This window comes from Falco peregrinus, chromosome Z (genome assembly GCF_023634155.1).
Source record: "Falco peregrinus isolate bFalPer1 chromosome Z, bFalPer1.pri, whole genome shotgun sequence".
NCBI classification, from domain to species: Eukaryota; Metazoa; Chordata; class Aves; order Falconiformes; family Falconidae; genus Falco; species Falco peregrinus.
The window spans coordinates 31,528,352-31,543,301 of record NC_073739.1 but is presented as its reverse complement, the minus strand read 5'-3'; the positions used below and the strand labels follow the sequence as shown (position 1 = coordinate 31,543,301).

The following is a 14,950-nucleotide window of genomic DNA, read 5'->3' as shown; positions in this document are numbered from 1 at the left end:
AACACCTGAGAACAGGCCATGAAACACTCTGTACGTCAATCACTTTGCAAGAAAGTCAGGATTTAATTGGTAAAATATAACTTATATTGAATAGGTTAACCAAAATATGTAACAAAAAAGGAAAGCAGATCTAGATTACTTAAAACAGTTCTTACCTCATGGTTGTAATCCAATATTCCTTTTAAAATTTTCTTCAGGTTGCTTACCTATTTGACAAGAAGGAAATACAATAAATGCAGGGAATAAATTACAGAGAAATGATCATGAAGTAGGCAATCACAGAAGAATCATACAACTACATCTATTTGCAGCATTAAGACTTTGAGCAATTTCATTTAGAATCATGAAAGTTATGCAATAGACTCTTATGATCAGGCCTCCAGACTTGATCACAAGTCTTTATTAATTGACAGAACCCATCTAAATTTATAAAAGACATCACATTGTCTTGGATAGGCTTTAGATCAGACTTTAAAGCATGAGTATTTTTTGGAGTACTTATTTATTTTAGGATTATTTTTGCATCCAGAAGTTGAAACAGTCTTTTTTTTCCTTTCTTCTCTTAAAATATCCTAGTGATCCTTCTGCAGAGATAAACCTCTTCTTCCAAACAAAAACCAGCTACTGCTCAATATCCTTTATTCCCCAACTATGTAAGCTTAATTTATTAACTCTCTAATTATTCCTATTAGTTCTTTAATTTTCATGTTCATGTATCCCCTTCACCCAGTTTCTTTATAACTGAATGTCTATCTTACATTATCAAGGCAAAATTCACATTTCTCACTGATGCCCACACTGCTATACAAAGATAGCTTCTGTTCATTTGCATATCCAATGGCACTAGTTAGGTGTCTCCTGTTGTATACAATCTGTGCCACACTTCTCTGGTACTGAACACCGCTCCCTTTCCAGCAAAAATCCATTTACATTAAAAAAAATATCTGTACATCAAAACAAAGAGTGCAGTTAAAATTATAAAAATGCCCCATGGATCTCATAGGTGATATTTAAAGGGGGGGGGGGAAGAAAACTTTGCTGAAGGTAATAGCTACAGATTCCTACTAAATAATCTCCCAAGTATTTCACCAAGAAATCTAGGTAATAGTAGCAGTACACTGTCTCCTGTGACAGGAGCAGCTGAGGGAACTGGGGTTGTTTAGCTGGGGAGAAGGAGACCTTATTGCTGTTTTCAACTACCTGAAAGGAGGCTGTAGGCAGGTGGGTGTCAGTCTCTTGTCCCAAGTAACAAGCAATAAGACAAGAGGCAACAGCGTCAAGTTGCGGCAGGGGAGGTTTAGATTGGACATTAGGAAAAACTTCCTCACTGACAGGTTTGTCAAGCATTGGAAGAGGCTGCCCAGGGAAATGGCTGAGTCACCATCCCTGGAGGTATTTAAAAAACGTGTGCGGACATGGTGCTTAGGGACACGATTTAGTGGTGGACTTGGTAGTGTGAAAGTTTATGGTTGGACTCAATGATCTTAAGCGTCTTTTCCAGCCTAAACAATTCTATGACTTCTATGAATAGGTTGTACAAAGACTGAACCTGATTAAATCTGTATTCACAGAGTGCTGCTGCTGACGACAGTGGCTAACTATAGAACTATAATGAAGGCAGAGTGAAAACTCTTAAACCCAGTCTTTAAAGCCCACAATAACTTTTATATTCTTGATTATATTCCAAAACTATCCAGCTAGAAGATTATGTCCTCTGACAGAAGTCACTTATCTTCCAAAAGATCTGAGGAAACACTACAGAAAACAGTTAGGAACATGATACTGACGTTCAGGCACAAACTCAACACTTCACAATCAACAGACAAAATGAGGTAATGAAAGCAAAATCCAGTCTCTTTTCTAAGAGAAATTCAAGAAAGGAACAGCCTAAATACATGCTAAAAGATTTAGCCATGAAATCCAAAGTGATAATGATCTGATTACCTTACCCCTATTAATCCACTCCCTTTTGGAAACAAGTAGCAAAAGCTGACCCCTTATCAAGATGTAAGAACATCCTGATTGTCTTCACAATCACTGAACTTTAAGTCATAAAAGAAACAAAAATTTACTTCGACTTGAAAAGTGACGCATCAAATATTCTGACAACCTAGAATGAGAACTGCAGATGCTACATGAGAGCAAGTATGTAACAATATTTACTGTCCCTCCCATAACAGCATAATAATTAGTTGACTTTCAGGTTTACACCTTCTACTCCCAAACACATACTATTTCTGTAATATTATAAATAACACATCATGTTTCTGTAAGAACTACAACTATCTTCTAGCTGTCTGTCCAGAAACAATCACCACCACCACTCAAAGGCTATGCACAATCATAACCAAGGTCTGCCACAGATTTAAGAATTTAAAGAAATGTAAAGAATTTTATTTTCATCTCAAATCACCACAAAGAATACAGCACTGATTGGGATATAATTTTCAAACTTGATTCATTAAAATCTTCCAGTTTGTAATTTACCTGAGTCTGCTGCAGAAAGAGCCCCAGAAACATAAAGGTCGTGTTGCAAATTTAAGTCCAGTTTACCGATGTTTCGTGCATTGTGAGGAACCTTGAACTTGAACATAATTCCAAAAAATGAGAAACAAAATGGAAATTACCCATCTACAAAATACTTCTTTTCCCCTTTCTTTGGAAGCACTGTTTAAATTTAAAAATTCCTTAAACAGAGTCATCTTCCTCCACAGAACTTCCATAGAGCTTAATGCTGTGATGCTGGAACAAACTCAATATTGACCAAAATCTGTCATCAAACTAACATATAGGAAGAAGAAAACAGCACATGAACTGAAAACAAATCTTGTCTCTGAGGTCCTATTTTATTCCACTGTCAATCAGCAGTACTTTGTTAACTTGCTCTCAAGAGTTAACTGTACCATCTTTGTATCTCACACACAATCAGACAACTATAAAGCTAAAGCAGAGTCTTTGTAGACTGGCTTAAATTTAACAATGATCTTCACGATTACTTGGAGGGCTCTCAAGTTCTTTTTTTTTTTTTTAACTTGGCTGCAGTGAATACATTAAATGGGTCTACAGATGGGCCACTGGCAAAGAATAGTTCTGGGGAAACTACCACAAATGTTTTCTATTTTGAGATTCAACTCAGTAGCTACAGTAACATTTGTTAGGTCATAGCAAGTTCTTAAAAGGAAGACTTCAAATACAGATGAATGAAATGAACAACAGCACAAAAAAGTGTTAAAGACAACCTATTACATCACCTGCTTTGATTTAGAATTCTGATGGCTTTCAGAATTCTTTTTTCTGTTTCTTAAGCACATGGGGAAAGCCTAACTATAGCTAGTTAACAAAGACCATTAAATTATGCAATGATAGAACACAACAGAGAAGATTTCCAATATTGATCATGACTGTAAAGCATTGTATCATCATTTGGAGATCAGCCGATGATCACATGGGACAATTATTTGCTTGCATCAGCAACCTGACTTCCTCTTTTTCCACACAAAGCATGTACAGTATCCTCCCAATTCTTTTCACATCCATTCCCTGCACCCATACCTCTCTTGGAAAAGACATTAAACTTACTGGGGGGGTGGGGAAAAGCGACAACTATGCTTTATTCCATTTCAAAAGCCATTGCAACTCACAACAGATGGATTATTATTTCTAGATAAATCTCTATTCAATTTCAACCTCTTTTCCATCTGTCTTGTTTTGTTCCCCCAATCTCATATTACCAAAGAAGAGGACATTCACTTTGAACTAATGCATCTACAAAGACAATCTGCATGATAGCACTCATTTTTTGAACACCTAACTTTCACCAGTATCCACAGCAGAGCTGTGCAAATGTTCCTTATGTTAAATGATCATTACCTTCTCAGTTTACAGTCATCATTGCTGTAGTATAGTACTACATAGTTAGCACACACTCTTCAGTATGAGACTGATCCTTATTACACAGCATTAACCTGATAAACTGACTGGAATGAAAGCAGAGATGGTATGTCCTGGGTTAGTGAAGGCAACACACAATCTGTCAACACCATACAACTTAACTGTTTGGGGTGGTGGTCTCCCCCCCCCCCATCTGTCATATGAAATCTTTATTTTTATTTAATTACAATTTACTGGTTCCAAACTGAGGGTCTGTAAGAGTAGTCATCTAGATTTCTCTCTTAATGAATATATATACTTAAGCAACAAAAGGAAAGCCTGAGGCAAGTGGACAGTAGAAATGCCCTTAAGCTTGTGATTGCTGAAAAAAGAGAACTTGGGTTATTTAACCTCCTGTTTTCTCTCTAACATTATGACAGCCAGTTCCCAGCTTTGCATTTATCCTTACATTACATATATGACTGAAATCTTGTTTGCGCTGAAGACCCAGTGTAAATTGACTTGTCATTGTACATTTCAGGTCCTTAAGTGTCTGAATGGGAAAACTATATGTTCTGAAATGCTATTAATCAGTATCTTTCCTGGGTAACTACACACAGACCTATTTCCCTTCACACGGGTTATAATTAAGAACCTTATAACCTCTGGAAGCAATGCTAGGGCACACTTGCAAATGGTGAGAATTCTTAATCAACCAGCTTCAGGTACCTCATTAAGGTACTCTTCCTGGCTGCGCTTGAAAGGGGCAGGGAGGGAAGGAGGAGAGAGGGAATGTGCGTGCACTGTTCCCAAGACATACATCAGTTTTCTGCTCTAAATCACATTCTGCAGGAGCCTGTCTCTTCACTGATTATGGAGGTAATGAAGCCTAGAGAAAGAGTGTCCACTAGCTTTGGGGGTTATCCCCCTCCAGCCTGTCTTCTGCAAAAAGAAATCCCCAAAAGAACACATACAGACACTGCCTTGAGTTAGACCACAAGAATGAAAAAATAAATGTGACTCTGAACACAGAGAGCATTCACAAATTAAACATATTTGGACACACTGTTGACTTGGGAATTAAGGGTATACTGAAACAGAATTAAATACATCAGTTGCTAATTACCTGTGACAGGAATGTTGGCTTACAATATACCTATAAACTCTGCTTCTTGCTTGCACAAAAACATCCACATGACAGGCTTCCACCCTTATCAGAAAAAAACCCTGCCCTCTAAAAGGCTGCTCGTGAATAAGTGCTCCCTCCCCTTGTAAAGGAACAAGAAAGTAGCATAAATATAATAGTGTACACTGAAAACTAGCTTCCATTACTCCACCAGACCAACCCGGTTTGTACTGTAGGAGCATTCAGAGCAAACATAACTGTACTAGTGCAGGGAGTCAAAATCACTTCAAAAATCAGGTTTGTTTATTTAGATTACAGCATTAAGTAGTCTGTGTTCTAAGTTCATTGATTGTTTTGCAATATTGCCCAAATGCAGGGCATTCAAACTGTACTAGTTGCAGAAAGTCTAGTAGCTCCTATTGTTTGAATGTGCTATTCAGTAATGGAACAAACACAGCTTGCTACTATAAACATCGATAAAATTGTACTTTCAACTGATGCTGTAGTCTGAATGCCGAAGCGAAAAGTCCAGAAAAACAAAAAGTCAGAAATCAAGATGAACAATGTATTTCCTTCCTCTCTCAAGCTAGGTATAACCACACTGAAAGAAAGGGGGCTGGGGGGGGGGGTGGGTGGGGAGTGAGGAAGAGAGTGTCAGTTTCAGACAACCCCTCAGTCAACAACTTCTTCTGTAATTGCCAAAACTGACACATGTACCATTAACTGTTCAAATTTCTGTCCTGTTACTGGTGTTCCTGTGACACTGAACTACATTTGTTTCTTTATTAGGGAATTTCATTCCTCCAAAATTTTGGCAACAATTATTTTCTACGCTGTTTCCCATTTTCAGTAAAGGCCGTTTCATTTCCAAACGCTTTCTTCAGAATGAAATACTACTACTGCTTAAACTACAGTTTAAACTAACTAAAGTATTCAGCTGTACTACTCAGAAGAGATATGTCTTTGCTCCCTACCCACCCCCCCCTTTTTTTTTTTTACCACAACATAAAAGTGCAGCTCAGGCAGCAGGGAGAATCAGGGGGTTTTGTTGCCCAAGAGAAAACAAACTGCTATGTACAGTGATGTATGCTATGCCCTAGAGATTTTAACCCCAAAGTAGTAACATATTTTTCTACTAAAAACAGTTGACAAAACCTGTTCAATTGTAATACACAGAATGCTTGCTGAATGCTTCTTACTTTGCAAGTCCCCCTACACCATTTCCCTTTTTCTACCCTGTGCATTGTTCAGTCTCTCAAGTCAGACAACCTGCCCTGAAACAAAGCATAGAACATCCCTGTGAATGCATACATTTGTTATAAACTGGTACAAAACAGCAAAAAATATTTTTAATAAGATTGCATTCTTGCAGTTATTGGAAAGTGAATGGCTAAACCCAAAACATAATGAAGCTGAGCCATGTATTCTTGCTTATTCTCCATACAGGACAGCATCAAATTCAGAGTTAACCACTGCATGATTTTCTGGGTAACTCTTTCCAGCATTTGTTAGGAGAGCTCTATCAAGCCTACACTAACCTCTATCAGGCCATTCTAACCACTGTTCCCCAAAGTCGAACTACCTGCACGTGACATTTTGGTGGTTTTTTTTTTTAACTTACTCCCCTACAGACTGGCTCCCTTTATGTGGTACATAATACTGAGAGCTTGTACAAGTGGCAACTATTACACCATATGATACTAGAGGCAAAGAGCAACATGCATAGCAACAAAAATATAATTCAGATTCTTGTCTTGATTTGTGAGGCAGTGAGACAACCCAACTATCATTTCTCATGAGGTTTCTCAAAACATGAAATCTGTTATCAGTCATGTGTAAGTATGTTGCCTGCATTTTAAATCTAGTGACAAACAAATAGATGTGCACAGATTGAAAGCATTCCTACAAGCCAGACTACAAATGACGGCTTGACTGACAGACACTTAAACAACTAGATTACTAACAGTATTTACTCACATACAAAGCAGAACAACAGTTGGCAAAGTATAGGATTGCTTTCCTGGTTACAAAATAAGTTAAAATATCACATTTGTGCCTTTCAGTATCCTTCATGAAAAGGAAATTGGAATAAAAAAATTTATACAAAAAGCTGGCATATACAGCTCAACCACAACAACAAATAATCAGTCTTCAGTTTCTATTTGCATGGATATATGAAAAACAAGAAGGAATGACACCAGCATGAAATTGAAATTTGGTCTGTTTTTCCAATCTCAGTCACATAAGGAAGTTACTAGATTGCTCAATTTTTTATTATTTTTTTTTTTAATTCACACCTGCTAAGCCTTAGTATCTGCCAAACTGGTGGGAGACATTAAAAAATTATTCCTCAAGCTCCATATGAGAGTTACAGAAGCTGCTGGTTCACATTCAATCAGCTGAAATGCCATTATAACAAACAGTTTTCAATTTGTTGTTCTCCAAATTTAACAGCCAAGATCTCAATATTCCTCAGGAAAAAAACATGGAATTTTTTTAGAGAAACAAAACCTTGCATCCAGCTGTTCACGTGCAATTCCACACACTTCTTTGAAAAGTTCATTTAAATTCACTGCTCTACAACCAGCAGAACTAAAAGCTTTTTTAGGGTTCACTCTTTTATTCACCAGCCAGTCAATATATCCTCATCAATATACCCCACATTTTTGCTGGCAGCCCTGGTAGACAAAACATTCTAAAGATCAGACTTCCACACAGTCAGGAAGGCAGCAGAGACCACCCCAACAGGTCTACTGGCCAACTAAAAACATACACAGCAGCAGCATACTCCACCCTTGCCTCAAGCAGCATTTAACATGTGTGTCCTATGTATTCAGCAAGTGATGTTGATGAGCCTGTAAGTACTAGAGCATTTCACAGTTCTAGCCCTTCCCCAGATGCTCAGAAGGGTTTTTGGTGGCCAACAAAATGGTTTTATAGGTAACATGAACTAACATGCAAACCATCACTATTTTGTTTCCCCAAGCAGTCAGGCTGGAAATGGCAATTTAGAAAGGTGCATATATCACACCCTGAAGAAAGCTAGTCAGAAACTACACTAACATCTGCATGTGAAACTCTGTTCTTTGGGATTTATAAGCCAAAATGCTCCTCAGCCACAGCACTGTAAATTCTATTCCCTTAAGGTTCATAGAGAAAGTATTAAAATACCAAGCGATACAAATGACCCAGCAAATAGACTGTGGTTAAAACACATACTGAGGACAAACAACAACAAAAAAACATTACTTCCTCTCCTAAAGGTCAGTAATAGCACAGAGCTGACGAAGTAAAAGAAAACAACACTTTGCCATTTTTATTTCAATAATCGCTTATTAGTCTGCTGTTTTTATCCAGTTGCTTCTCAGTGTGGTTTTCTTAATGCTGCTCTCTCACTTTGCATTTAAAAAAAAAATCTTTCATTCAACATTTAAAAAACAAAGAGGTAATTTATGCATAAATTTTATTTTTATGTTTTCCTTTTAAATTGAAACCCATTTACAAACTCGAAGTGTCTTCTTCACTAAACTGTGCAGGACTAACAACATAAAAACCAAGGAAGCGTAACTATAAGGGTATAAAATTCAAAATGTGGTACTACAAAGCAAGGTCTTAATCTAGAAATATGCTAATATTTAGACACAATATTGTACTAAGAACTGAAATACAGATTTACAGACAAGCAAAGTCAGTCAAATACCTTTAGCCTCCAATTATCTCCTACTTCTGTTTTGATCCTGTTCAGCCAATTTTCATCAAAGTAAGCTGGATCTCTGAAACACAAAAAATGTAGAGTGTTTATTAAAAACAGGTTACAGAAGCTGTGAAGATACCTTAGTAATTAAGCCTCTACTTCAGGCTGAGGTTATTTAAGTGATGACCTCTGTATATGACACATGGCCTGTATAAAGTAGTTCAGAAACCTGCTATTACTTACTTTTCTAAGGCCTTGCACTCTGTTGACAGCACAGCTTCATTTGTGTGCCGTGAGTAGCTAATGCTTTTGAGGAAGCTGCTGTACTTGGAACGCATTTTGCCAGTTTTTCTCTTTAAGTTCTTCTTCCTCCAATTTATTAGCTGGTGCTAGAGCAATATTTGCTTGCATTATTTGGAAGTGTTAAAACAATACTTTTACATGTCTTATGGATCCCTACTGCTATACACTACTTAAAACTATTCAACTTCTAAAATGGGAAACTTGAAGTGGAGTAATACAACTGCTGCCTTTATATGGTGAGAAGAGTCAAAAACAATCACTGAAGTTAACAGTTATTTCTGTTATTTCAGCTACCAAACACTATCAGGTTTTGCAAATCTCTTCTCATGGTAACCCTAGACAAACCTTAATGTGAACACCCTTCTTTGAAAGCTTTTTTTATCTTCTGCACTTTTGACAAGGCAATCAAGACAAAGTATGGAACACCTACTGGTTGTAAAGTATACTTCTTCCCTCCTTTTCCTTACAAGCACCTTCCATAAGTTGCTGTTTCAAGACAACTCCCAAGACTCTCTTGCCCCCAGGTTCCAAGGTCATCTAAAAGGCTCACATTGTCTACCGTTCACTTAAACCATGTTTTCCTTGTATCGTAGAGAATTTTGAAAATGTTATGATGAAAAGTAAGGAGATGGACTGTACTACAAATAACTGGTTTTAAAGGAATAGGTCAACATAACATAAACAAAGGCTCATATTTCATCCAACATATGAAGTTAATATAGTTGGGGGAAAAAACAACTTTTTTGTAAGTGTAAGGCTCTTAAGAATCAGTGCGGTAGGCCAGGTTGGAGTTTCACATGAAGTATTCCAATTTCTGCACTTACACTGCTGCATTTGCCGAGTACTGTTAGATTTACTGCTGTATCTGCCACGAAGAAGCAGCCTCCAGACTGAGCTCTCTTTTTAAGAGCAGGATGCAGCAATTACATACATAATATAATTATATTAGGGCACAGAGTTTGTAACCTCACTTTGGACCTGAGGCACAATATCTCCTGTACTCCATCTTCGCCCCAATGTCTTCTTCACATTGCATCAAAGTCTGCCAAGTAGCCCGCGATACAACACACAGCAATGGAGAGAGAACACAAACAACACTGTTTCTCTACTGACACATTCAAATTGCTATTTTTACACATACTGTTACAGAGTCTGGTGAAGATTACGGTGTATTTCCTTTCCTCTGACATGGCATCCGCAAACATATAGCTGGAAGAACAGCTTTAATTACTAGTTAAGTTGATGACTCCAAATTACTCCCATTCAAAAACAGTGCAGTTCTAGCACAGATGACAGAATCTTAAACTATGAAACAGAAAAAGCAATGTCTTATCCAGAATTTAATCTGGTTTTGAAACAGATGTTTCCAAATAGGTTTCAAATGGCTTCTCTGCGCTCAGAAACCAGGTAAAACTAAGGATGAAATTGAGCTGAATACATACAAGATCTACTAGAAATGAAGGCTCACATTCAGCTTTCACATGCAACAAATGGCTCTTCTTGCAAAAAGTCTTAATTTGCCTAAATTCTACCAATCACAATAAAATAATCTGTACAGTAAGGGGGGGGCAGGGGGAGGAGAGTTCAAGCCCCATGTAAGTTACATTTGATTCTGTTTGAGGTGTGGAGTTCAAAAAGCACCCCAGCACCTTTCAGATAGGTCTTCTGGGAATTGCCAAGGACAAAGTGAATTTTGCTTACAACAGACTCACAACTACAAAGCGTTTATGCAGCTGAGTGACAAAGCAGGTAGGCCTAATTACCTGTGCCTCACCAGCAAAAAGACTAGAGGGACTTTCTTAGGGACTTCTTTAGGACTGCACTTGGTCACTAACATCTTCAGCTGCTTCAAGGCTGCAGTGCCATGAATATACCAATTCTTGATTTGCCATTTTCATTGTAAACAGTGACTCTAAGAAGCAACATGGGTAAGCATAAGCGACCACTTACAAGCAGAATTATATTTGGACTGATTGGATGGCTAATACTGCATATCTATTTTTCAATAATAAGGGCATCAGCTCAGGAAGAACAACAAGATTTCAGGGTCAGCTCCAACTCATTCCACTCTGGAAGCCTGTACTTCAATAGCAAGTAAGCGGCTTTTCTCAACTACCTCCTGCGATAAAAGTAACATATGGACCAGCAACTGGCCTTCACTGTCTTGATGTAAGTCTTGGGCTACCTACACCTTTATATGTGTCTTCAGATATATAAGAAAGGTCCCTGAGAATTAAGTCCAAACTCATTGTGGTCATCCACTCGCACGGATGACATTTGTTGGCTTCTTTTAAGTATACAAACCTCAAATGATCCAAGGGTTCAGCAGCTGGTAAGTAATCCACTCTAAATTACCAACACGTAACAGTGGTGAGAATACTACCAACAATTCTCTTTACAGCACCTCCACACAGATTACACAGTAATTAGTAGCATATTGCAAGAACGCTTCGACAGAAATACAACAATCAGAAAAGCAACAGGTTTGGTATCAACACCAGGCAAATCTAGAATGATCATCCTTTCCTCAACCATAAGTGACCTCAGAGTAATTTCTAGTGTGCCGTTATAATTTAATTTCTGTCCTCAAAAGTCCGATTAAAGTTCAGCATTAATACCAACAGCAATGCTTTCTCTATCAAACTAACAGAAAGCAAATCTGAAAAAAAAAAAATCCATCAGAATTTCTACAAATACTTTTTAAAAGGGGCTTCCAGACATTTAAGTCAGTCATTCACAGCCCTTTCTGCAAACAAGTCTCTCTGCTGAATTTTTGGGAATCACAGTTCAGTTATATTCAGAGTTCTTTAACTCCCTTAGTCCATGCCATTAAGAAAGATGCTATCATTTCTTAAGAGTGTTTGAAAAAGCATCACCAAAGCAAATATGAAAGTACGTGGTTGAAAACTGAGCAGCTGTGATTACAAAACCTACCAGCTCATTTTGAAAAGGTACTGCATTAAACAAGGGCAGCAGAAAACTGACTGGAGCATCATCATTACCATGAGATGACTTGTTAGAACCGAGCATTTTGAATTCAGTCAGTTCCTGAAGCTGGATCCAAACTTGCACAATCTCTTGCACTAGGTAACTTTCCAGGTTTATAAAGGTAGTTATATATTAGTTGGTTGCTGCCTAGTATCTGAACAGTACTGCAGAAATCTGGGTCATTTCTTCAGAGCACAAGATACTTACGCTGTTAATTTATCACTTCATGTGATGTTGTTTTCAGCAGTGCTCATTTATACCATCTCCATCTTATTTTGTATGCAAATTTTCCTTTACTTAAGCAATCATCTCTCCACATCATAGAAGCCAAGACACAGAAATATTCTTCTGAAGAAATACTACATGCTCTGTGGGTTGGTTAACTCATGATTATTACTCATTTTGACAGTGGTACAGTAAGCTGCTTTAAGAAATGTCTGTTTACAAAAAATTCCTTCCCCCAGTAATGTACAAAAGCATGGCTTTTGTGTTCTGCATGTGTCAAAACATACACAGCATGCTGCAATGTATAATATAACAAATGAATAATTAAGTCAGGCACAATGCACAGATGACAAATGAAAATATATACCATCTCTTACATTTACCAAGGCCAGTATGACAGGCTAAGAAAGAATTAAAAGAAGAGGGACACCTGGTACTAAACATTCTCCCGAGTGGGATGAAAGGAAAATTTGGAACTGTAGTATGAAACAGGGAATTATGCTGTTATAGGGATACCAGTGGACACTGAAAACATGAGTAACAATGAATCTACAAAAAATAAAAAGAAAAAAAAGTATGCAACTCATAAGCAACCCATAGCACTTTTATCTGCTTGAAACAGCATAAGCCACATGATTTTAGGCAGACAGTTTACTCAGTTCAAGTATTATATTTTGCTTCCAGTCTTTACTCCTGGAATACAGCACTCTGTAAAATAATCAAAACTGATTGTGCACAGGATCTTATCTCACTGTATTTCATACCAATTCTAGTCACAGGAACCAGTAATCTCCACATCTGAACACAAATGAACAGTGAATCTTAAAGAATAATACAAAAAGGTAAGCTAAAGCATAGGCTGAATTTCTTCCTCCAAGATAATATAGTCAGCACTGGATAATTCCATTCAGTGGTACTTTAACCTGAATTTGAAGATAAGAGGTTTTATGATAAAAAGAAAGTGTCCTTCAGGGATTCACCAACAGCTGTTCATTAACAACTGAATTTTTAAGCAAAATGTTCATGTTTGGTTACATAGCAAATGTTTCTGCCATTTTACATCACACACTACATCAGTAAAAAGCTTCTGAAGGTGTCAGTAATTACCCTCTTGTACCCTCTTCTCACTGCTTCTTCTAGCAGTTTTATTACAGAAAATTCTACATGAGTTGTTACTTCTGATGAAGGGCCGTTACTTACAAATGGGCTTCTACTTTGAGTGCAAAAAATATTGAGAACAATGTACGAATATGGACAGCAATGGAGGAAGCTGCTGACCCCTTCTGAATGCTTGAGACAAGGCACAGCTGTGAATAAGTTGATGAGTAAGCAATCCTTTTTTTTCTTTCAGCAACAACAAATCCTACAGTTCTGTGTTGTGCAAATTTTCCATATATCTAAAGCAACTAATCCCCTGAACTAGGGATCTCCTTGAAACTGTCTTGATTTCATCTTCTTTCCACTATCTCCTACCCTCACAAGTACCAATAGACTCTCTCTGTGAAGGTGGAGGTTAAAAAAATAGAAAAAACAGAGTTCAGACTTCTAAAGTTTTCAAGAAGAAATGCTATCCTTACTCTCCTATGGAAATATATCCAAGTCACTGGATCACCCCAACATCTTCCAGTTTTCATCAGTGCTCTCTACCTCAAGAGTTCCTTACTGGCTGAATTTTCCTCATTCATAGCAAACTTTTTTAAAAAGGGTTCTCACTGGATATATTAATCTGCTCTTTCAGTTATTTTTTAATCACTGATTAATTTACTACAGTAAGAGTCCTGATGCACCCTAAAGTTGCCAAAATTCTCCCCTCCCACCTTCATGTAATTAACCTATTAGTACCATTAGCCTCAAAAAACACACAGATGAAGAACCCTAAACAGGAGGCAGCTATATTGAAAGACATGCAAATTTCAAGGAACATGCATTACAGAAATAGTAGCTTCCTTATTCCATTGAGAAAGGGGATAACAGCATTTAAGTTCTGTATCTCCAGTGGAGACAATAAATTTGTCCTTTGAAGATTAACTTGAGAGATTTTCGTGTCAAAGCCACACTGTTCAAGGTTCCACTGCAAATTAAGTGTTTGCAGTCACATGGTGCTTTCAGGTGTACTTGCTCTTCACAATTTAACACCACTGCATGACTTTTCCAAATAACCTCAGGCACCCAGCCATCTTGCTCTTACACATTTCTATACCTGTAAAAATTTTCTTCTATGTGGTTATTTTTCTTAGGACAAACAGGGAGCCAATGCTGCTAATATAAAAACAGGAGTAGACTGGAAAACCCTACTCTAGACTTGCTTTATGTTGTTAAGTATGTCCTGATTCCTAACGAAGTATTCCTCTTCTGGTATCTGTTTGAAGGAGCAAAAGGAAGATTTTACTGCTAGTGTCAAACTCGGATTTGTTTTCAAGAAAGAATATTTAAAATGGCTTTGTCAGTATGCTCCTTATCAGTTTTCTAGTCAACTAAACAAATGCTGATCCCTGTATTTGGCCTATGTTCTCATGTCCAGACAATATTTGGCAATTCTGCAACCCTTGGTATCCATTTCAAAAATCAATTGCAGCCCTCTTCTGTCACTAAAAAAAAAAAAAGCGCAGTAATATTTTCCCTCATTCATATGTTACCATTACTGTTTTACAATCCAAGATCAGCTTGCTGCTGCACTTCAAAGTTTATCCCAGCAGGAACACAGTCAAAATTTAGCAATAGTACTGCTAAATCTCTGCATGAGT

At 37.5% G+C, this 14,950-nt stretch overlaps 1 protein-coding gene across 4 annotated transcripts in view; it reads right to left on the bottom strand.

The window, feature by feature from the left end:
• HOOK3 (hook microtubule tethering protein 3) overlaps nt 1-14,950 on the bottom strand; it is a 94,580-nt gene that overhangs the window by 60,623 nt on the left and 19,007 nt on the right. For 3 of the 4 annotated variants that reach the window (XM_055790840.1, XM_055790839.1, XM_055790841.1), the window contains exons 3-4: nt 8,697-8,769; nt 156-206 (exon numbers count right to left, since the gene is read on the bottom strand). In XM_055790840.1, coding sequence (XP_055646815.1) covers nt 156-206; nt 8,697-8,769 — 124 coding nt within the window. Of the gene's footprint in view, nt 1-155; nt 207-2,487; nt 2,585-8,696; nt 8,770-14,950 lie in introns of all 4 variants that reach the window. The other variant, XM_055790843.1, reaches the window with a different exon arrangement.